At 48.0% G+C, this 24,830-nt stretch overlaps 1 protein-coding gene across 5 annotated transcripts in view; it reads left to right on the forward strand.

The window, feature by feature from the left end:
* The window catches only part of ttc7b (tetratricopeptide repeat domain 7B), a 499,428-nt gene that overhangs the window by 380,979 nt on the left and 93,619 nt on the right, over nt 1-24,830 (forward strand). For 4 of the 5 annotated variants that reach the window (XM_086002620.1, XM_086002623.1, XM_086002621.1 and 1 more), the window contains one exon: nt 4,311-9,685. The exons of the other annotated variant lie outside the window; for it this stretch is intronic. In XM_086002620.1, coding sequence (XP_085858746.1) covers nt 4,311-4,532 — 222 coding nt within the window. In that variant the 3' untranslated portion in view covers nt 4,533-9,685. Of the gene's footprint in view, nt 1-4,310; nt 9,686-24,830 lie in introns of those variants that run through there. 5 annotated transcript variants of the gene reach the window in all.

Below are 24,830 nucleotides of genomic sequence, written 5' to 3' on the forward strand. Positions count from 1 at the left end.
ACCTATATATAGCAGCCAAATCCACAGGAATACATTTTCAGGTACTGCAGGAGGGGTGAAACTGTAATCTGATCGGTTAAAGACCCCCCCCCCCGCCCCCCCACCCCGATAATCACCATCCCACTTGCCCTGTGTCTGCTTCTTTTCCAGTTTTTACTGACGCCACCCCATCGCACTTAGAACCATCCCTTTAAACTGGCACGATTGGATGGTGATTTAAGCTGTTGCCACGCAACGGATTGCATCCTAGCAACCTGTCTGCAGATCTCTCTGCAATGGTTAGGGAAAGGTGTTTATTTGGCGTGGGTGGGTTATAAAAGATCTTGGCTTGACAGCTCTCACACATAACTGTTTGTGTGCGCTCTGTCAGTTCGGAGTAAACTGAAGAACAAGTGAGAGGTGGAATTGCAAATAAATGTTTACACTGGGAGAGGGGGACGTGTTGGACTCCCAGTGTACTGTACACAAGGCATTTCAACCTGTGCTGGTATTTGCTGTACAGCCTTAAGCTAAGGTTTAGTATTTAGGTTAAGGGGTGTGCTTGTTTGGTTAATGATGCTGTTTAACCATCATTTTCAGGCTTAAAATCTTTGTATGTTTTGTGTGTGTCGGTTCTGATCCCTCAACACCTCGAATTTTAAATTCTCAACCTCTTATGTCACGGCCTCGCCCCTCCCTATCTCTGCAACCGCCCTACCCTTGAACTCACCATTTCTCTGACTCCAGTCTCCTGTGCATTCCCCTTCCCATTGTTTGCCACCAGTGGCCGTGCCTTCATCCACCTAGGCCTCGTGATTTGGCATTTATCTCCCATCTTTCCACCTCGTTCTCCTTTAAACTGTTAACCAAGACTTTATCAACTTCCCCCCCCCCCCCCCCCCAGTGCTCCTTTATCTTTGTGTCCCTTTCCCTCCCACCTCCGTGAAGCGCCTTGGGACGTTTTCTCTGCGTTAAAGGTGCCATATAAATGCAAGTTGATATTTTGAGTTTTGTATCCCACGTGTGTTCCACCTTCCCCTGCTGAAGATACTGACTCAGGATGGGCCTATGGTTCCATGGGCATCAAGTTACACCCCCCCCCCCCCCCCCCCCCCCCCCCCAGTGCCACTCACAAGTAACCATTCTTCATTTTTAAGCCTGGTGAAGCATCTCAGCGGACTATTCCACTGTGAGCTGCATCACAGCATAATCCTGGCCCCAACTCTTGCCATCCGTGGGCACTTTCCAGCAGGGTTCACTGGATATCGATTGGGGACACGAATCCTGGTCTGCCTTCTTTCCCCTTTTCTTAATAATGGCAATGGGAGTGCATGTTACTTTGGAGTAAAATTAATTTGCTCACGTTGTACATAGTCAGGTCTACATTTGCTTCTTCTGCCCCCAATTCCACATAGATAAAGATAATGTACAAAGATGTATACAGATGAGGAAGGCCATTCAGCTCATCCATCTACAAATAAACTACATCTTAACAGCTAGTCATTTCTCAAATGATCCCACTACTCTAGCTAGATGTCCATTCCAAGTGTTGGTCTGTGAACAAAATCTTCCCGATATTAGTCCTAATATCCTTGGGACACTGGAATTTGTCGCTATAAGAGAAGGAGCATTCCTGCAGTCTGCCCTTTATCAGCTTGTGTAAATGCTATAGGAGCAGTACAAGGCTAGTCTCCCATTTTGAGATCAGTGATCTCATTCATGGAGGGAAATTAGCATCGCTCCCAGCACCGGCTCTCGCCATCGCTCCCCTCTCATAGAAACATAGAAACTAGGAGCAGGAGTAGGCCATTCAGCCCTTCGAGCCTGCTCCGCCATTCAACGAGATCATGGCTGATCATCCAAACCCTAGCACCCGGTCCCTACACCGACAGCCATCCCACCCAAGCCCTATCCCCGTAACTCCGTAACCCCACGTATTTAATCCCCCCTAACACTAAGGGCCAATTTTTTATCATGGCCAGTCAACCTAACCCGCACATCTTTGGACTTTGGGCTCTCCTACCTGATGATCCAAGTGATGGAATTCACCTGCACACTATGAGCGGGAATTCCTGACCTTGAATAAGTATTGCAGGATCAGGGATTCTTGCCCACAGCTGCGGCAGAGTGCCATCCCCCAGAGTAGGTGCGGCGGGGAGGGGAGGAGGTCGGGAAGTGTGCCGATTGAACTGGGAGGAGAGAGGCAGCAGGAATGGGCGACATGAATGGGAGGAGAGCGGCGGCGTGAATGGGAGGAGGGCGGCGGCGTGAGTGGGAGGAGCGCGGCGGCGTGAGTGGGAGGAGCGCGGCGGCGTGAGTGGGAGGAGCGCGGCGGCGTGAGTGGGAGGAGCGCGGCGGCGTGAGTGGGAGGAGCGCGGCGGCGTGAGTGGGAGGAGAGCGGCGGCGTGAGTGGGAGGAGAGCGGCGGCGTGAGTGGGAGGAGAGCTGCGGCTCTAAGCATGAGTGGGAGGAGAGCGGCGACTCTAAGCATGAGTGGGAGGGGAGGTGGGACCAAAGTGATGGCATGAAATGGGGGAGAAGATCACCAGAGTGAATTGAGAGAGATGGGGGAGCCGCATGCTTGCATGAAGTGGGATGTGAGGTGGAAGAAGTGTGCCTCTATGTCACTCTGATAATTGGATAAACAATTTTAAAACAATTTAGCATTCAGATGTAATAACAGGCTTGGGGCTCTTTTCTCTAGAAAAGTGAAGGCTGAGGGGTGACCTGATAGAGATACTTAAAATTATGAAGGGGTTTGATAGGGTAGACGTAGAGAAGATGTTTCCACTTATAGGGGACTCCAAAACTAGCAGCCATAAATATAAGATATGCACTAATAAATCCAATAAGGGATTCAAGAGAAACTCTTTAACCAGAGAGTGGTTAGAATGTGGAACTTGCTACCACAGGGAGTAGTTGAGGCGAATAGCATAGATGCATTCAAGGAGAAGCTAGATACATATACGAAGGAATAGAAGGATATGTTGATGGGGTGAGATGAAGTAGGGTAGGTGGAGGGTTGGGTGGAGCATAAACACTGGCAAAGAATGGCCTCTTTCTGTGTTGTAAATTCTATGTAAGAGTATCAATACATATCTACAACAGCCCATAATATCTCCACCAGCAAATCGGGACAATCCCAGCAACATCTGCCAAAACTTCCGCTGTGCAAGATTTTTTTTTGACAAGTGTTACCAGCTGTTTATGAAACCGTTGGTCACATTTTTCCAATTTTCCAGGGTGTGCGTTGGGAAGGGAAAAAACGCCTCATCAAAACACTGAAAAAAATAACTCTGCAAAATACTGACACTAAATTGGAGGGAAAGATATGAAGCCGCATTGTTAAATGCCAGAGCTGTTTGCTTTGCTGAAGTTTCCCCCCCAGAGGCCGGGAGGTCAGAGGGTTGATCCCCCCCCCCGGAGCTTTACATTCTGAGTTATTTTTTCCAGCTACAAAACGAGAATGATCCATTGCACCGCTGAAAATGTCTGGATACCAAGTGGGAAATGTATTGCTCATTTTATATATGCCACTCCCTTTATAAACACACTACATTTCATACAATCATACAGCACAGAAGGAGGCAGTCGTTCCCGTGCTGGCTCTAACTTTTAAAAGGGAATTGGATATATATACTTGGCTACAGGGGAGAAAGCGGTTGAGTGGGACTAATTGGATAGGTCGTTCAAAGAGCCGGCACGGGCACGGTGGGCCGAATGGCCTCTTTCTGAATGGTGTCAGCTGCAACTCAGTGGTAGCACTCCCCCTTGGAGTCAGAAGATTGAGAGTCCAAACCCTACAAACATTTAGGTTGACACTCCCAGTGCTGTACTGAGGGAGCGCTGCACTGTCGGAGGTGCCGTCTTTCGGATGAGGCGTTAAACTGAGGCCCCGTCTGCCCGCACAGGTGAACGTAAAAGATCCCATGGCACGATTTTGAAGAGCAGGGGAGTTCTCCCCGCTGTCCTGGCCAATGTTTATCCCTCAACCAAAATCACAAAAAAAAACAGATTATTTTCCCATTTATCTCATTGTTGTTTGTGGGAGCTTGCTGTGCGCAAATTGGCTGCCATGTTTCCTACATTACAACAGTGACTACACTTCAGTAGTACTTAATTGGCTGAAAAGTACACTGGGACATCCTGAGGTTTTGAAAGGCGCGATATAAATGCAAGTCTTTTCTGTTTGATTCTATGAATGACATACATTTTCTTGTGATTGAGTCGGTAAGCACATTGCCTAATATTAAAAATGAAGTCTTGAGGGGTTTTTTGCACTTATAGAAAGGTTTACCGGTTAAACCTATCCCTCTCCTCCTTCTATTGCAGGGGCTGGTCCTTCACCAGCTGGGACGCTACAGCCTGGCCGAGAAGATCCTCCGTGACGCTGTGCAGGTCAACTCCACCGCCCACGAGGTGTGGAACAACTTGGGGGAGGTGCTGCAGGCCCAGGGCAGCAATGACGCGGCGACAGAATGTTTCCTTACCGCGCTGGAGCTGGAAGCCAGCAGCCCCATCGTCCCCTTCACCGTCATCCCCAGGATACTCTGAGCCGTTGGCGCAGGTGTGTGGTTCCAGTGGGGTACCTATCACCGCCCCGTAGAGGTCAGACAGTGCTGCCACCTGGGAGAGGACAACCACGCACTAAATACACGCACAATCCCTTCCTGGTCCTCCCGGGCTCGTTCTGTTACTTTACAGGTGTGTTTTACTGTGGATTGAAGCATCCCATGGACCAATTTATTTGATCTTTATCGCCTCCCCCCGCCCTCGCCCCTTTTATTTCTTCCAGATCTCACCCATCCCCCTCCTCCTACGAAGGTTACAGTTCCGCAGGTGCCTCTGGTATCTCGCCCGTTCTTCATGCATCAGCCTGCTGGAGGGCTATTGGACCGTGGAAAGGGGTGGGGGAATGAGCTGGGATCGCACCCGAGTCTGACCCTATTTCAACTTGATGCTCCTTTTCTGTGCACTTTCCAGCATCGAGTCACTGGCTCATTTTACATCTCCCCGAACCCAGGAGATCGGAGGCCAAGCTGAGACCTTCCCCGCTTGCGTGCCTCAGTACCACGCGGCACCTATATTAATGGAGCTTTATTTTATGTTCTGCCTCTTCCTTTTCCCAATCTGCCAACCCGGCTCTGTCTCTCGTGGAGTTATGGATCTTCAGTGCAATAAGTGCTGAGTGATGAGCAGCCACAGCAGAAAATTTGCCCCCCTGAATTTGGCACTGAACCATCCTCGTGTCCTGGGTGAGATTGAGCTAAGAAAACCTGGTGGTGCAGTAGGGAAGCTCCGCTGGGAATCAGCTATTTAACCAGGTGAGGGATGTTTGGAAACTGAACATGGTTGGGGCAGTATAGAGGGAGTTTTACTCTGCGTCTAATCCAGGAGTGTCCGAACTTCCTGCTCCTGTGAGCCGCATAGTTGGAGTCTCAGAGACCACATCTCAAGTTTCGATCCCAGTTCCCATTCATTTCCGTAGATCTCACAGTGCTGGCTGTAACAGATCGTGGTGTTGCGATGTAGGATTGATCCACCAATGAGGCAATAGTGCCAAGAACAGCCCTTTCCAAATCTCCAGGCTCATAAAATTCAAACGGAGCAAATCAGCGAGTGAGAAATCTATGGGCAAATAGAACGGAGGAGGCTGGGTTCAAACTCCCCTAGTCCATCCCTTGCTATGCCTGAGCTGGGAGTGCAGCATGTTTAGACTGGGTTCAGGGAGGGGAAAACAGTTCCATTTCCTAACATCTGCCTCCCTTAGCCAATCGGTGGGAAAATGCTGCACATAAATTAATAGCTGCTCCACTTACATAATCTGTACCCCTCCCTCTCCCGGTGCCTTCGTATCGAGGTTCCCTCTGTGCTGTAAGATTCACCCTAATCCACACCTTTAACTAAATTGTTACAGATTTACCTTCTCTTTCGAGATTTGTAACCCACGCCATAAGCCATTATGAATTTTAGAAAGTGGTCAATCTCTATATATGGGTCATATAGATATATATGTATATATATATGTGTGTATTTATGTACAGCAGTGTAAGGATATTATATTTATGTATTGGGAGTTTATTCAGTAAGAGATGGTGTGTAACCCCAAATCACTGCTCTTTGCACTGAACTTTGCACCCCATATTCGACTGGGTTTCAGGGCCAGTGTGTTGGAATACCGTCCTTTCACCTTTGAACTCACCTGCATTCAAATTGTGGGACCACATAGCGAAAACGATCAACCAATGATAAATGGAAGAGTGCTCTTTAAATGGAAAACAAACCCACACAGATTAAGTGTCACAGAGTTATTTCCAGTACACACTAACTGCCCAGTTGTATGGTTAAATCCTTGTATGGGACTAAAGAAGTTGAATGCTCTCAAATGTCCTTTGACAAAAGAAAATTGAGGCCCGTTGGTGTAAAGAAGCCTTGAGTTGGGCTGTGGGAGCAAGGATAGAATAAAGCTACTTACTCGATATTCACTCCCATAAGCATCTGCTTTGTGCTGATTTATTACAGTTTAGCCTGAGGACACCTCTTCCCCTGCACCTCCCCCCTATAAATCCAACCCTGAGCATATAAAACTACTGGGTTGTGTTCGCCTCTGCCATTTTGAAATCAGACTCTTGGCTCAATGCGCAATTACGCATTCTGACAGCTGAAAAACTGCATCACTGGCCATTACAGGCGAGCTCTCGGCCCACCCATAGGCACAAGACCGGTCGCCTCACCTTGACGGTAGCACTATTTCTGTTTACCACTGAGGACGCTGCTGTGTCCAGCAGCATCGCCGACTGTTCCCCCAGGTTTGTATCATTGATTTTACAGCCTTGTCGCTAAAGTCAGGTGATGCTGCTGGGGGCATGAGTGTTGTAAAAATAAACCATAACCTCGCAGGTAGAAGAGAGCAAGGATGGGAAACGCATCCCTATATAACTGCAGCACTGTAGATATTTGCTGGGGGGTGCACAGGATTGTGACTCCGTGTTTGCTGGGAGTATGTCAGTATTTACTGGGGGTCCCCAGGATCTTACATAACAACAGTGACTACTTCATTGGCTGTAAAGCGCTTTGGGACGTCCTGAGGTCGTGAAAAGCGCTATAAAATGCAAGTCATTTTTCTCTCTCTTTCTTTCTTTCTCCCCCTCTTTTATTTATTTCTTTCCCCCTCTCCTTTGTTTCTCTCATTCTTTCTTTCGCTGCCAGTCAGTTTACAGAGGGAGCAGCACCAGGCTGTTCTGAATGGTGCTCCTCAGTAGGTTGGGGAAAAGGGGCAGTAGTTTCTGACCTTTTTATCGTAAAATCTGGAAGATCCATTATAGAATACAAGCGCCAATTTCAAGTAAATCAACCCTCTCTGAGTTCCCGTGTGAGAGCGGTGTAGCAGTGAAAGGTACGGACCCTTTCATCTGCTTTCCCTTCCGTGCCTGTTGGTCATCAGTGAGCAGCAGGTTCAGGTTGAGTCTGAGCTGTGCACTAGCTCTGTGCACACTACAAAGCACTGTTACAAGGTCAGCCATTGCCAGTAATCACATTGCAAACTCTGCTTATCTAGGTGATTTCTGTTGAGTAGGACCCTGCAGTGGGAGGGTGTAGCTTTCATTTCCAACCGACTCCCAGCTCAGCTGGAATTGGATGGACTCATTCTGAGCCGCTCTCCCTGCACCTCCGAGCAGCATTGCTTGAAGTCGTTGCCCAGAAACCCGGGGACTTACTCCTTAGATCACTTAACGAGATTGGAGATCAAAGCTGGGACCTTGCGGACCTTTGTGGCTCAGTGTTGCACCTGGCGATGCCTTTAGTCACTGAAGCTGTTGCAACATGTATGTCAGAAAACTATGTACATCAGTGGTTTTCAGACTGTTCTGTGTTGGCAATCCCCCAGCAGGTTCTGACACACTCTTGGAGACCTCAAAAAATACTGACACACTTCCAGCAAATACTGACGCATACTCCTCCTGGGTTCACCCAGTAAATGCTGCACTCCCAGGGATTCCCAACAAAATCCGTGACACACACACAGGGACTCCCAACAAACACGATGACGCACACACAGGGACTCCCAACAAACACCATGACACACACACAGGGACTCCCAACAAACACCGTGACACACACACAGGGGCTCCCAACAAACTCCGTGACACACTCACCTGTATCCACCATCCCCTCACCTGTATCCACCATCCCCTCACCTGTATCCACCATCCCCTCATCTGTATTCAGGGAAAGAGAGAGATTTTTAAAATGGCATTTCAAAAGAGAAACTTTTAAAAAATAAGTAGCTGGAGAATTTTCGTGGCTCTGTGTAGAGTGACCCTGGAGCACGTCACTGTTCAGGACTGTGGCCCTCAACTCACATCACAGTGTGGAGATATGATATCTACCCATGGAGGCTCCATTACAGGCTGAAGAGATGGATAGCCTGTGTCTCAGGTCATTAAAGGCCAACATTAGAAACGGGCTTTGAAAGCACACACGCACACTCCTGTTCAAAATTCCACTTAAACGTAAATGTTACTTTTTTTCTGGATTCGCTGATCAGTTTACTGACCGAGCATCTGAAAACCAATCTGTCACAGAGTGTAAGATGGTTGATTTTTATAAAGTATCAAACTGACGAGGCCGTCAGTTAGCACTCCCTGAGCTGTGCTGTAGAATGTTGATCAGTATTCGAGCAGTGTATCCAGAGAATTCTTTCAGAAACTCAACCTGGTGCAATGTGACAATGTTTGGAACTGAGCCCTTCTTGCAATCACTGGATAAGGCTGCACAGTCCAAATGGAGGTTAAGGAAAAAGAACAATAATCCAGGCCAAGTTCTCCACATACAAGGACTGTGTAGTGTTTCGAGCAGGCGCGTTAACAGATACTGATATCTCTCTCAGATTGCAAACCATTGTGCTATCCTGTGAAACATTTTCTTGCAGTGATGCTAAGGTCACTGTGTATTAATCCCTTTGACCGAGTGTGCAGCCAGACCCTGAAGCCATGGAGAGAACGCAATGTTTGAGCAGCGGTCCGTACTTTCTCCCTCCCCTTAGTAGGTACAGTGCACTGCCCGCTGGGCAGACCAGGACACAAATGAACGCAGCTGGAGGTAGGATCAGGATCGAGTCGAGCTCGGGCGCGATGCCCCACATGGTGGAATAGCCCGTTGTTTGTGTAGGCCAAGACACAAGGGGTGGAGGCTACCAGAGGGCCGCGTGTGTCCCCTCTTCCCCGCCCCCGAGGAACCGTACTCCAGGAAGCATCAGCACCTTGAGAGGAGGGAGAATGAAAGAGCAAAGCTCTGTGACATTGATCACTGAATGCTGAGTCAGATTCAGTCTGGGGAAAAAATATATAACTGGATCCTTTTTTAAAAAAAAAAAAGAGGCACATTAAAAATTAAAACTATGTAAAAATATCTGTTGTGTTGGTTCTAATATGGGGAACTGCCAAGTCTGTGTTCTGGGTTAATCTCAAATTGACTTTAACGCTGTGCTGTGTACATCAGGGTTTCACTGCACTGTAGCTGCAGGTTTCGTGTATATCTGTCACATATTGAGCTCAAGTCTGCTGCGCTCAATGCATTATCAGTACAACAGATGTATAAAGACAACATTGTTAATTAAGTGTGACTGCGGTGTTGTCCCACAGTGTAATAGGGATTTTTTCCCCATGGGTCAATATTTATTGATATTAAATTTATTTTCAATCGGACCTTGTGTGCTCATTTCTGTCTCCCTTGTTTGTGGTGAAGTTAATCCAGTTTCAACCACCTGTGGTCCTTTTCTCTGCATTTCCTTTTCACTTCAAAGGGAATTTTGGGTGTGGAACTGAGGCACGCGAAACCAGGAGGATGCTAGATTGGAGCAATGGTCCATGCTGAGTTAGCCAGGACCAGAGCTGCGGTGTGTCGGGGGCTGTGATTGGCCTCGTCGCCAAAGGTAAGGGAACAATCAGCCAGAGTTCCTTCACCTGGTTCCCATTCAGTGACCTCCCACCCCTACAAGGTGCCTGTGTAGGTGACGGACAACGACAGCATTGGGCTCAGCTGTGATGACCTCCTTTGGTCCAATACTGGCCACCTGTGTTCACACAGGAGGAATAACAAGGTACCAGTGGGCCAGCGACACCTATGGTACAGCATCACCTTCGGGAGAGGAGAAAATCAGAATAAATGCAATGTCAGCCTTGGCTCAGAGGGCAGCACTCTCGTCTCTTGAGTCAGAAGGTCATGGGTTCAAGTCCCACTCCAGGGACTTGAGCATATAATCTAGGCTGACACTGCAGTGCAGTGCGAGGGAGTGCTGCACTGTCAGAGGTGCCATCTTTCAGATAAGACATTAAACCGAGGCCCTGTCTGCCCTTTCGGCTGGGCATAAAAGATCCCGCAGCACTATTTTGAAGAAGAGCAGGGGAGTTATCGCCGGTGTCCTGGCCAATATTTATCCCTCAACCAACGTAACAAAAACATTATCTGGTCATTATCACATTGCTGTTTGTGTGCAAATTGGCTGCCGCGTTTCCCACATTACAACAGTGACTACACTCCAAAAAAATGTATTTCATTGGTTGTGAAGCGCTTTGGGACATCTTGAGGTTGTGGAAGGCGCTATATAAATGCAAGTTCTTTGTATTACGTAAGTTGGTGTATAGCGCACTCTAACATCTCTCCCATTTGAATTGATTTTCCAGGCCATTGGTTATCCATCCCAAGCCGCAAGTGCAGAGTAATGAACAATTAGCGAGCCAATCACTTACAAGAATAGCAGCACAAAACTAGGGGCCATAAATATAAGATAGTCACTAAAAAACCCAATAGGGAATTCAGAAGAAATGTCTTTATCCAGAGAGTGGTGAGAAGGTGGAACTCGCTACCACAGGGAGTAGTTGAGACGAATAGTATTGATGCATTTAATGGGAAGCTAGATAAACACGAGGGAAAAAGGAATAGAATGATATGTTGATGGGGTGAGATGGAGAAGGGTGGGAGAAGGCTTGTGTGGAGCATAAACACCGGCATGGACCAGTTGGGCCGAATGGCCTATTTCTGTGCTGTACATTCCATGTACCACTTTAAACTCATGCTGAGAGTTTGTCCCCTGTCCCCAATCTTCTCTTCTTAGGCAGTCCCTCGGAACCGAGGATGACTTGCTTCCACATTAAAAATTAGTTCTCAGGTGACTGATGAGTCCAATGCGGGACCTACAGTCTCTGTCACAGGTGGGGCAGACGGTGGTTGAAGGGGTGGGTGGGTGGGGTGCTTGGGTTGACGTGCGCTCCTTCCGCTGCCTGCGCTTGGCTTCCGCTTGCTCCCGGCGAAGAGACTCGAGGTGTTTGCCACCTTCCCGGATGCTTCTCCTCCACTTTGAGCGGTCTTGGGCCAGGGACTCCCAGATGTCGGAGGCTTTCAAGGAGGCTTTGAGGGTGTCCTTGAAGCGTTTCCTCTGCCCACCTGGGACTCATTTGCCGTGCCGGAGCTCCGAGTAGAGCGCTTGTTTTGGGAGTCTTGTATCGGGCATGCGGACGGCGATGGCTAGGCCATGAAGTGCAGTCCCTGGCCAGCCAGTGTCTCTGGCCAGCCTGTCCTGGTTCAGAAAGCTGGCTCGAACATGAATTGCACACCGCACCGTGGGGTAAGGCTGATATCCGACGCACTGTGGGAAATGTTTTTTTCCCATCACCAGTTCTACCTCCTCAGCATTTTAAACAGCCTGGGCCTAGTTCCCCTGTTCCATTTCGCAAGGCATTCAATTTTAGCTCTGTCGCAGTCTCCCTCGGTATTTGCATCACAGTAGGTTTTATTTTCTGTGCTCCCCAGGCTTCTCGGAGAGGGCCTCACGTTGTGGGGAAAATTTCCTGAGCATTAATCTAGCGAGAGCGAGTCACCCGCCCGATCTGAATTCACCTGATTTCAAATGAACAGCAACCAGTTGGACTCCACAAAAAGAAGGACTTGCATTTCTGTGGTGCCTTTCGTGACCTCTGGATGTCCCAAAGCACTTTACAGCCATTGAAGTACTTTTTTTTTTGAAGTGCTGCCACTGTTGTAGTATAGGAAACGCAACAATTTGTGCACAGCAAGATCCCACAAACAGCAATGTGGTAATAAGCCGATCATTTGTTTTTAGGTGTTGGTTGAGAGATAAATATTGGCCAGGACACCAGGGAGAACTCCCCTGCTCTTCTTCGAAATGTTGCCGTGGGATATTTTACGTCCACCTGAGAAGATTCAATAATAACTTTCAAAAGGGAATACTTGAAAAGGAAACATTTGCTGGACTACGGGGAAAGCAGAGGAGTGGGACTAATTGGATAGCTCTTTTATAGAGCCGGCACAGGCACGATGGGCCAAATGGGCTCCTTCTGTGCTGAAAGATTCTCTGATAGGTTACACACTCAAGTCCGTTAGGTGTCTTAAACCCCCAGTGTTCTGTCTTGGAAGCAGGATAATAACTCAGCTCATTTGACGCAAGGTTAGCACTTGTAGGTTTTAAGTGGCAGAAAATGTGTGCATATACAATGAGAGCAGAAAGAGTGAGCCTGAGGGGAAACCGTGTGAGAGGACAACAGATAAAAGTGGGAGAGCCGGCGGCACAGTCAGTGATAGCGGAGAGAGTGAGCCTGAGGGGAAACCGTGCAAGAGGACCAAGTTAGAGTCAGAGCACGAGCTGAACATGGAAACCTGAGAAAGAAGTTCAAGTGATGTCACTGCTGTGGAGGGAGCGGATTGGTGGGTAACAGGTAAGTGTTAGTTTGTTTTATTAAATTGTTGTTAGTTTCCATTGTGATTTAGATTTATAGATATAATTTCCAGTGCCTTTAGTTAATGTTTTACTATTTTAGTATCTCAGTCTTTCAGAGGTCAGTTTCTTAGAGTTACATAGATCAATGTCTTAGACGTCCGTCTCTTAGATTTTTAGAGTTCAGTGTTAAGTATTTTAGTGGTCAGGGTCTCAGTGATTTAGAGGTCAGTGGATTGACTACCATGGCAGACCAGCTAAGACCCATTGCATGCGCATCCTGTTCTATGTGGGAACTCAGCACACTTCATGTATCCTGTATAACCATGTGTGCAGGAAGTGCTGCCAGTTGCTCGAGCTCAAGCTGGATACAGATGCCCGGCCGCGTGCCTTAAAGGGAACATTGCCACGATCTCTGCGCTCCTCCAATTCTGGCCTCTTGCGCAACCCCGATTTTCATCGCTCCGCCATTGGCGGCCATGTCTTCAGCTGCCTAGGTCCTAAGCTCTGGAATTCCCTCCATAAATCTCTCCGCCTCTCCCTCCTCCTTTAACACGCTGCTTAAAACCTACCTCTGACCGAGCTTTATGTCACCGGTCCTAATATCTCCTTATGCAGCTTGGTGTCAAATTCTGTTTGATTACGCTCCTGTGAAGCACCTTGGGATGTTTTACAATGTAAGAGGCGCTATATAAATGTAATGTTGTGTGATTGAGGCCACCCGGCGAGATCTCTTATCCGGAGACTGGGGCCAGACAAAATCTGCAGACGTGATCCCTCTGCATGTTCTACAGAACCCTGTGTATCATAGAATCATACACACTTACAGCACAGAAGGAGGCCATTCGGTCCGTCGTGCCTGTGCTGGCTCTTTGAAAGAGCAGTTGTGCTTCATCCCACACCCCCACAGTCAGCCTGTAGTGGTGGGGAGGTTATTAGACACCATTATCGGGGACAAAATAAACCTTCATTTGGAAAGGCATGGGTTAATCAAGGAGAGCCAGCATGAATTTTTTAAAGGCAAATCGTATCTGCCTAACTTGATTGAATTGCATAGGATATACGGCACAGAAACAGGTCATTCGCCCCAACCAGTCCATGCTGGCGTTTATGCCCCACACGAGCCTCCTCCCGTCTTTCCTCATCTAAATCTATCAGCATAACCCTCTATTCCCTTCTCCCTCTTATGTTTATCTAGCCTCCCCTTAAATGCATCTATACTATTTGCTTCAACCTCTCCCTGTGGCAGCGAGTTCCACATTCTCACCACTCTCTGGGTAAAGAAGTTTCTTCTGAATTCCCTGTTGGATTTCTTGGTGACTATCTTTTTTTAATGGGCCCTAGTTATGCTCTTCCCCACAAGTGGAAACATTCTCTCTGTATCCACTCCATCAAAACCTTTCATAATTTTAAAGACCTCTATTCGTTCACCCCTCAGCCTTTTCTCAAGAGAAAAGAGACCCAGCCTGTTCATCCTTTCCTGATATGTGTACCCTCGCATTTCTGGTTTCAACCTTGTAAATCTTCTCTGCACCCTCTCCAGTGCCTCTACATTGTTTTTATAATGTGACCAGAACTGTATGCACTACTCTAAGTGTGATCTAACCAAGGTTCGATACAGGTTTAGCATAACTTCCCTACTTTTCAATTCTGTCCCTCCAGAAATAAACCCTAGTGCTTGGTTTGCATTTTTTTTATGGCCTTGCTAACCTGTGTCACAACTTTTAGTGATTTGTGTACAGGTAGACTATCCTTTATCCGAAAACCGAATGTAAGAAGTCACACAACACCAGGTTATAGTCCAACAGCTTTATTTGAAATCACAAGCTTTCGGAGCGCTGCTCCTTCGTCAGGTGAAGTGGAGAAATGCATAAAGACACAGCTTATATAGTCAGAGAATAGTCACCGAAAACTGAAAACCTCTAAAAACTGAAAGTTTTTTCGTTCAGCGTAAGTCGTGCGCATGACATGACCAGAGTGGCGCACTATTATGTCCGTGTATAATTGAGACACGGACTGCAGGAGTTGATTATAACAAGTCTTTACTGAATGGAGACAACCTGGAAACTGAAACTACAGAAGCCTGATAGGGCCTTTTATACAGGGGTGGTCACTGCCGGTACTGCAGTCTGAGACCAGTTATTCCCTTAAAGGTACATACACAACAATTCCTCCCCTTTTTAAATAACTAATTACAATTACAATTACGGTTGCTAGATACATTGGTTGAAGTTAAGCAATTATAAGTTCAGTCTTTGAGGAGGCTTCCTGATTCTGTCTGGATAACGCCTCTTTGGGATATCAGGTTCTTCTGGCAAGGTTGAGTCGGGATCAATGTCGTTGTTTGGTTCGTCTGCTTCCAATATCACCGATTCTGCGGCAGATGCAATTGGTACTTCGGTTTCATCGCCAGGTGTATCAGATCATGGTGTGGAGTTGACGTTTTCCAGTGACTCTAGAATCTGGTCAGCATGGCGTCTTACAATGCTCTCTCCAACGTCCACAGTATACATTAGAGGTCCTTGCCGTGTACAGATCGTTCCTGGCTGCCATTACTCTGTGCGGTAGTCCCGGGCCAAAACTGGTTGACCTATCTTAAAACTCCTGGTCGGCCTTTCATTCATATTCTGAAACTGCCTGTTCGCCACATCTCTTCTGACGTTTGGCTTAACCAAATCCAAGCGGCATCGTAGTCTTCGATTGAAGAACATCATGGCTGGAGTTTGGTTGGTAACCGCATGTGTCGCATTCCGGTAGGCAAACAAGTTATCCACCTTCTGTTGTAGGGGTATCTCTTCATTACACATTGCCTTGATAGTCTTCTTGAATGTTTGAACAAACCTCTCGGCCAATCCATTAGTGGCTGGATGATATGGGGCGGATGTGTAATGCTTAACACCATTGTTCTTTAAGAACCTCCAGAACTCTTCAGACACAAACTGTGGTCCATTGTCAGAGCAAATGTGTTCAGGCAGCCCATCCCTGGCGAATATGGTTCGTAAGACTGTGATAGTTTTTTCTGTGGTGGTTGAGGACATTTTTATTACCTCTGGCCACTTTGAATGTGCATCCACCGCAATTAAAAACATCGAGTCCATAAAGGGACCAGCAAAATCAATGTGCACCCTTTGCCATGGAGATGAGGGCCACTCCCATGGATGTAGAGGGGCTTGTGGTGGGGCGTTTTGGACCTTCTGGCATCCTGTACGGCTCTTGGTCATCTCTTCGATTTCTCTATCGATTCCCGGCCACCACACAAACGCTCTGGCTAAGTTCTTCATTTTTACCCCTCCCAGATGACCCTCATGAAGCTCATTGAGCACTCTATCCTTCAATTTGGGTGGAATTACTACTATGGATCCACACATCAAGGTTCCTCTGCACACTGACAGCTGTTCTCTTCTCGGCGAGAATGCTGGCAGCAGTGGTTCGCCATGTGCTGGCCATCCCTTCACCGTTAAATCATAGATCCAGGAGAGTGTCGGGTCATTTCGTGTTTCCTTTTCTATGTTTGCATTCGTCACAGGGAGACATTCGACTATAGTCGAGTGGAATAACTCCACTGGATCCACTGCCAGTTCTTCTTCCACCGTTGGCAACGGTAGGCGCGACAATCCATCAGCATTCCCATGCTGTTTAGTTCCTTTGTACTTGATGTCATATTGGTGTGCCCCTAGGAAAAGGGACCACCTCTGTAGCCGTTGTGCCGTCATTATCAGTACGCCCTTCTGAGGGTTGAAAATGGAGACGAGAGGTTGATGATCAGTTAGTAGAGTAAATTTCTGACCGTGCAGGTAGTGATTGAACTTCTTCACCCCCCACACCAGGCTGAGGGCCTCTCTGTCAATCTGGGCGTAGTTACGCTCGGCTGAAGTTAACGAGCGTGCCGCAAAAGCTATCGGCCTCTCTGAACCATCAAGGAATTTATGTGACAGTACCGCCCCAATGCCGTAGGGAGACGCATCACACGCCAGTCTTATCGGTAGTGATGGGTTGTTGTGAGCCAATACTTCTCTTGAAGTGATTAGGTCCTTACTCTTCTGAAAGGCCGGCTTACATTCATCGCTCCATTTCCATGCTACTCCCGTTCATAGTAGGGCATTCAGTGGATGCAGAATTGTGGACAAATTCGGCAAAAACTTATGGTAGTAATTCACCAATCCGAGGAATGACCTCAGTTGCGACACATTTTCAGGCGCTGGAGCCTTAACTACCGCTTCAATTTTGTCAGGGGACTTATGCAACCCCTCTTCATCAATCACGTGGCCACAATACGATATCTGTTTCTTAAAAAACTCGCACTTGGGGCGATTGGCTCGTAGCCCATGTTCACGTAGTCTAGTGAGCACCTGCTCTAGGTTGGCAAGGTGTTCACTGTCATCTTCACCTGTCACTAGGATGTCGTCCAAGTAACACTGAGTCCCCGGAATCCCTTGCAGGACTTGTTCCATCGCTCTTTGCCATATCGCCGGAGCTGAGGCTACTCCGAATACCAGTCGATTATACTGGTAAAGGCCTTTGTGAGTGTTTATCGTGAGATACTTCCTAGAGGATTCTTCAACCTCCATCTGCAAATATGCTTGTGCTAGGTCAATTTTTGTAAAACGCTTCCCTCCAGATAGTGAGGCGAAGATATCTTCTATCCTGTGTGAAGGACTGGGTTCACCGTCACCTTGAAGTCCCCACAGATGCGAACCTTCCTTGGCTCCTCAGACTTATTGTTTAACGTTTTCTTCATGACAGGAACGATGGGTGTCGCCCACTCGCTCCAGTCTACCTTAGATAACACGCCTGCATTCTCCAGCTCTGCCTCGACGGCTGGGCGAATTGCATATGGTACCGGTCTTGCTTTGAAAAACTTGGGAATTGCATTCTCCTCTCTTTTTATCGAGGCGGTTACGCCTTTAAGAGTGCCCAGTTCTTGTTGAAATACCTGTTTGGCGTCAGCTAAGATTGTTGACAATCGTCCAGGAGTGACGTCGTCATCCTTTTTACCAGCCACCGTCAGTGCCTGAATGGAGTGCCAGTCTAAACTTATCTTTCTGATCCATTCACGTCCCAATAACGGTGGTCCATCATCTTGCAGAATGTAGAGATACAATTTCCATATTTTCTTGCCGTTGTATTCAACAGGCACCCTTATTTTTCCTCTGGGGTATACTTTTTGCCCCATATACGTCCTCAAGACGATGGATGTCTCTCTCAAGGGTATGTGTGAGAATAGCCGCTCGTAGTCTCGTCGATTCATGACGGTTAGAGCTGATCCTGTATCCAATTCCTTGGACCAGCAGTCCTTCTGGTCATGGTTTGTTCTGCCGCAGCGATAACATTTTGCAAATCCCCGTGTCATTTCGTGGGTGCCGTATTCCTGTGGCTTTTGTTGTATTTCCGCAGCTCCCCTTGCTGCTGCTTCGTACGATACTGCCACGCTGAAAGCCTTATCTAGCGTCAGCTCTTTCTCTGAGAGTAACCTCTTCTGGGTTCCTTCACTCAGGAGTCCACAGACAAATTTGTCCCGTAAGGTATCTGCCAGTCCTGCTCCGAACTGGCAGTGCTTTGATAGCTTGCGTAGTTCCGTAAGGTAATCAGCATTGCTCTCATTTTTATGCTGATTTCTTCTGTGGAATTTAAATCTTTCTGCTATCAGCAGCGGTGTAGGATTTAGGTGTTCCTGTAGGATAGCAACAATTTCGTTAAAACTCTTCACCTTCGGTTTGGCTGGAGTAATCAGGTCCCGCAATAGGCAGTACGTTCTTGCGCCCATTAAATTTAGCAATACCGATGCCTTTTTCTCATCGGCTATTTCATTTGCCTCGCAATATACCTCGACTCTTTCCACATACATGGTCCAGTCTTCTATTGCATTATCGAAGGCAGTGATATCGCCAGTCTTTGGCATCTTGAAAATCTAAGATGGCGCCTCCCGCGCTTTGCCTTCGTCCCCGATGGATCAAAATGGCGCCTCCCGCGCTTTTCCTTCTTCCCCGCCAAGTTAAGATGGCGCCTCCCGCGCTTTCCCGCCGCTGCTGTCAACGCTGTTGCTGGCGATTATATTTATTTTACTATCCTGTAATGGCGACGCCCTATGGTCTTCGCGCCTCCCCGATCGCTGCTGCCAACGCCGCTCTCCGCGGTATTTTTATTTTTCTATCGCGCTTCAATATTTGCTCCGTTAATTGAAGAACCGTTCCCGTCGTGGAGCGGACCCTCTGGGACACTTCCCTCCCTCTCCTTAGGTCCGAACGCTGCCCGGCTTCGAAGCACCGGCCGCGCCCTGTGTGCTCCACCCTCTCTCTCTTTGCTTCCCAACTCGCTGCCCGGCCCCGTTGCAGAGCCACCCGATCGAGCTCTAGCCCGCCGCAGCCCAAGAAGGATCAGTGCACTACCTGCCACCAGCCCGATTAGCTGGGAAACCACAGACTGGAGAAGCAAGCCTGGCTCTCGACAGTCTCTCCTGCACTTTTCAATTCGATGATTTGGAGGGCGGTTGTCCACGGTCGACGCCCGTTTCTCGAGTTTCTTTGGATTATTTTTTTTTCTTTCTTCTGGCTTCGACCTTCAATAACGTCGTCTGAGGTGCTGCCGAGTTGCAGGTAAGTTCGTTTCTTACTCGTCGCCAGTATTATGTCCGTGTATAATTGAGACACGGACTGCAGGAGTTGATTATAACAAGTCTTTACTGAATGGAGACAACCTGGAAACTGAAACTACAGAAGCCTGCTAGGGCCTTTTATACAGGGGTGGTCACTGCTGGTACTGCAGTCGGAGACCAGTTATTCCCTTAAAGGTACATACACAACACGCATGACTTACGCTGAGCAGGGCAGAGGGTCACAGAGTTCCCTCCTGGGTAGGAGATTGCAGGCCGAGCCGGGCAGTGTGAAGGAGGTACCGGGAGAGTGAACCCAACAATACAGCGGCCCGTCCGATATTCTTTTCTCCCCCCCCCCCCCACCCCTCCGAACCGAACCGCGGCCCGTCCGATATCCTTTTCTCCCCCCCCACCACCCGACCCGACCCGCGGCCTGTCCAATATTCTTTTCTCCCCCACCCCCCCAACCCGACCCGAACCGAACCGCGGCCCATCCGATATCCTTTTCTCCCCCCACCCCCCACCCGACCCGACCCACGGCCCATCCGATATTCTTTTCTCCTCCCGACCCGACCCAAACCGCGGCCCGTCCGATATTCTTTTCTCCCCCCCCCCCCCACCCGATCCGACCCGAACCGCAGCCCGTCCAATATTCTTTTCTCCCCCCCCCACCCGACCCGAACCGCGGCCCGTCCGATATTCTTTTCTCCCCCCCGACCACCGACCCCCCACCCCCGACGATCCCCCCCCCCGACCTGAACCGCGGCCCGTCCGATATTCTTTTCTCCCCCCCCCCCCACCCAACCCCCGACCTGATTTGCGGGCCAGCTTAGTAGGAGTCAGCCGATTCCAGCTTTCCAGAGAAGCAGGAAGGGGAATGAGACACGGAACAGTTGCAAGAGGTAGCCTGAACTTTTAAAATTTATATTAAATACAAATTTCCCAGTCTTATAATAATACCTTCTGAAATCCGAAACTCAGCTGGTCCCAAGGCTTTCGGATAAGGGATAGTGTACCTGTACTTGTACTCTGAGATCCCTTGATCTACCCCACCCAGACTCGCACCCTCCAAGTGATAAGTGACCTCCCTATTCTTCCTACCAAAATGTAATACCTCACATTTATCTGTGTTGAACTTAATTTGCCATTTATATGCCCATTCTTTGATGAAGTTACAGAGAAAGTTGGTCAAGGTGGAGGTGGCGGGTTTGGGAGGTGCTGCCGGAGGATGTGTCAGAATGCGCCCTGAGGTAAGTGTCAACAGCAGGTCAAATAAAAGCAAACAAGCCTATTTTCTGCTCCTCTGCCACCATGCAACACACTATTGAGTTCAACAATTTCAGATCATAACCTCGGCCCCTATTTCATTTTCACTTCTATTTTTATTAGGCACTCTGCAGCCTTCCGGTCTCAATATCGAGTTCAACAATTTCAGATCATAACCTCGGCCCCTATTTCATTTTCACTTATATTTTTCCACTCCTTTCCTTTCCGCCCCCCCCCCCCCTTTCCTTTTGTTTCTCTCTCACACCTGGCAGCTATCTTTTGCCCTGCCAGTACACTTTACACCTAATCACAGCCTATTACCATCTCGTCTAGCTTCTAATCTCTTTTACTTCTTTTGGTTCTTTTATTCTTTTGTCCGATCGCAGCCCTGCCTTCGATCTAGTTCCTTTTCTCTCCAGTTTTGAAGAAGGGTCAAACCCGAAACGTCAACTCAGCATTTTCTTTTGTTATATTGAACATTCCAGCCCATTTCCAAGGAAGCAATCTCGTCACATCACGCACACGAGGAATGCAGATGGACAATGACTTTGTGCATTGGCTCATATTTTTGTTTTTCCCATGGCAACACTTGGCACTGTGAGTTTAACAAATTAAAAATAGCAGATCATTCTTGCAGGTCGAGCTTCAATTACATTATCGCAATCAGATTATGATGTTGACTGATGTTTGCATTTTAGGTCATTGGGGAAAAAAACAATGTCATTCAATCTCCATTTGCAAATGATACATTGACCCCTGTATTTGTTTTGAAGCCAAAGCAGGTTCCAGGCCTGTGCTGGGGGTAGTTGACCTCAGCTATGGCAGCAGTAGGGGACGCTACAGTTGGCCTCGGTGTTTATGGTCTGAGGTGGGGTGGGTAAGAACATAAGAAATAGGAGCAGGAGTAGGCCATTCGGCCTTTCGAGCCTGCTCCACCATTTAATAAGATCATGGCTGATCTTCGACCTCAACTCCACTTTCCCGCCCGATCCCCATATCCCTATATTCCTCTTCGCCGGGAGCAAGCGGAAGCCAAGTGCAAGGAGCGCACGTCAACCCAAGCACCCCACCCACCCGCCCCTTCAACCACTGTCTGCCCCACCTGTGACAGAGACTGTAGGTCCCGCATTGGACTCATCAATTACCTGCAAACTCATTTTTAATGTGGAAGCAAGTCATCCTCGGTTCCGAGGGACTGCCTAAGAAGAAGATATTCCCCTGGAGTCCAAAAATCTATCTATCTCAGCCTTGAATATACTCAACGATTAATCATCCACAGCCCTCTGGGGTAGAGAATTCCAAAGATTCACAACCGTCTGAGTGAGGAAATTCCTCCTCATTTCAGTCTTAAATGGCCGACCCCTTATCCTGAGACTATGACCCCTAGTTCTAGACTCCCCAGCCATGGGAACCATCTACCCTGTCGATCCAACTCAGAATCTTATATGTTTCAATGAGATTACCTCTCATTCTTCTAAACCCCATAGAGTATAGCCCAAGTGTGTGTGTGTTAATACAAATTCTTGGGATTTCGGCATCTCTGGCAAGACCAGCATTTATTGCCCATCCCTAGCTGCCCAAGAAGGTGGTGGTGAGCCGCCTTCTTGAACCACTGCGGTCCGTGTGGTGAAGGTACTCCCACAGTGCTGTTAGGTAGGAGTTCCAGGATTTTGACCCAGCAACGATGAAGGAACAGCCGATTTATGTCCAAGACAGAATGTTATGTGACTTGGAGAGGAGCTTGGATGTGATGGTGTTCCCATGGACCTGCTGCCCTTGACCTTCTAGGTGGTGGAGGTCACAGGTTTGGGAGGTGCTGCAGTGCATCCTATAGATAGTACACACTGCAGTCACGGCACGCCAATGCTGGAGGGAGCGGATTTTCAAAGTGGTGGATGAAATGACTGCTTTGTCCTAGGTGGTTGACAAGCTTCTTGAGTGTTGTTTGAGCTGCACCCATCCAGGCAAGTGGAGAGTATTCCATCACACTCCTGACTTGTGCCTTGTAGGAAGTGGAGAGGCTTTGGGGAGTCGGTGGGTGAGCCACTTGCCACAGAATACCCAGCCTCTGACCTGCTCTAGTAGCCACGGCATTTGTGGCTGGTCCAGTGTGTGTGCTGGATGACAAGACAGCGCCAGGATCGGGTTCGGCTGTGATGCCCTTTAGTCAAATAGGCTGGCGACACTCACTGTCTCAGCTCACAAGTGAATAATGGCCTCTTGAGGAAAGTACTGGAGGGCTCATCACCTAGGGAGCTGTAACCCAGCCTGAGTCCGTACTTGCAGAAGAGGTGGGTAGGGTAGGGTAGTGGTTTGGTACAAGACCGATAACCCAGAGAGAGTGAATTCAAATCCAAGCATATGACATCAAATTCAATAAAACTGGTTATGGGCTGGCAACAGGGGTGGTGGGGGAGACCATTAAAAGTGTTGGATTGTCGTACAAACCCAACTACCAACTGTACCTAATCTGGTCGACACGTACTTCTAGCCCACACTATATGGTTGATCATAATGCCCCTCTGAGGTAGCCTAGTAAACCTCTCAGTTGTAAAAACAACCACTGCTTCAAGGAACATGTCCACCACCATCTTCTCATGACTTGGGATGGGCAATAAATGCAGTGCTACACTTAGAAAAAAGAACTTCCGTTTGTATAGCATCTTTCACAACCTCAGGATGTCCCAAAGCGCTTTACAGCCAACAAAGTACTTTTGACGTGTAGTCACTGTTATAATGTAGGAAATGCGGCAACCAATTTGTGCACAGCAAGCTCCCATAAACAGCAATGTTATAATGACTCGATAGTCTGTTTTTAGTGATGTTGATTGAGAGATAAATATTGGCCCAGGACACTGGGGAGATATCCCCTGCTCTTCTTTGAAATAGTGTCATGGGATCTTTTACGTTCACCTGAGAAGACAGATGGGTCCTCGATTTAATGTCTCAGCCAAAAGATGGCACCTCCGACAGTGCAACACTCCCTCAGTACTGCACTGAAGTGTCAGCCTCGATTTTGTGCTCAACTCTCTAGAGTGGGACTTGAACCCACCACCTTGTGACTCAGAGGCGAGTGTGCTACCCACTGAGCCACTAGCTAAGTCCTGAGAACAAGAAATTAGTTTAATTTTTTAATGGTTTCTTGGGAGTACTATGAAGTGATAGTTTGGAATAGAGGGGGGTGAGGGGGGGAGAAAGAAATTTAAATAAAATCCTGGTTTTGGAAAGCATTAAACACACGCACACAGCATGAGGCTCAGAGGAAGAACTTTCTAGAACTCTGACTGAGGAGATTACATAACATGCTGATAGCCAAACGCCAGGCACAGGATGCCAGCTTTGAAACAAAGAGCCAGAGTTTCATTTGTGACTGAATAATTTACACTGAGGCCGGGAGTGGAGAGATGTTCTGTGTGCTCGATATCCATCTGGGGCTTGGTCTAATCTTACTGCAGGTGGACAAGGGGATTCCATCAATGCCGCTGATTGAATCATGAAACCTCTCTTTCTTTGCCATATACCTCTGCGAGGGCCATAAATGTTTAATATGTTTTGCATACGATCTTATTTAACTAATGCACTTGGCCTTTTGTTTGGGAATCTGACCCAGGCTTATGTGTTTCCAAAGACTGCTCAAAGGTTGTGGAGTGGAGTGGGTAATTGTGCTGTACCGGGCTCAGTCCTGGGACCTTAAGACAGTCCAACTTAAAATGCAACGAAAACAAGTGTGGGTGGCTCTGGCACCGAGAAACTATTTCCAGATGGTTTAACATATAATATATAAGTCAATGGGAATCAGGGGGCAACTCTCCACTGGCTGAAGTCATACCTAGCACAAAGGTTGTGGTTGTTGGTCAATCATTTCAGTCTCAGGACATCGCTGCAGGAGTTCCTCAGGGCAGTGTCCGAGGCCCAACCATCTTCAGCTGCTTCATCAATGACCTTCCCTCCATCATAAGGTCAGAAGTGGGGATGTTTGCTGATGATTGCACAGTGTTCAGTTCCATTCACAACTCCTCAGATAATGAAGCAGTCCGTGCCCGCATGCAGCAAGACCTGGACAACATTCAGATAAGTGGCAAGTAACATTCGCCACACAAGTGCCAGGCAATCACCATCTCCAAAAAGTGAGAGTCAAGCCACCTCCCCATGACATTCAACGAGATTATCATCGCCGATTCACCCCACTATCAACATCCGAGGGGTCACCATTAACAAGAAACTTAACTGGACCTGCCACATAAATGCTGTGGCTACAAGA

Source organism: Somniosus microcephalus, chromosome 12, assembly GCF_052327205.1.
Source record: "Somniosus microcephalus isolate GS21.2 chromosome 12, FLI_Smic_1.0, whole genome shotgun sequence".
NCBI lineage: Eukaryota > Metazoa > Chordata > Chondrichthyes > Squaliformes > Somniosidae > Somniosus > Somniosus microcephalus.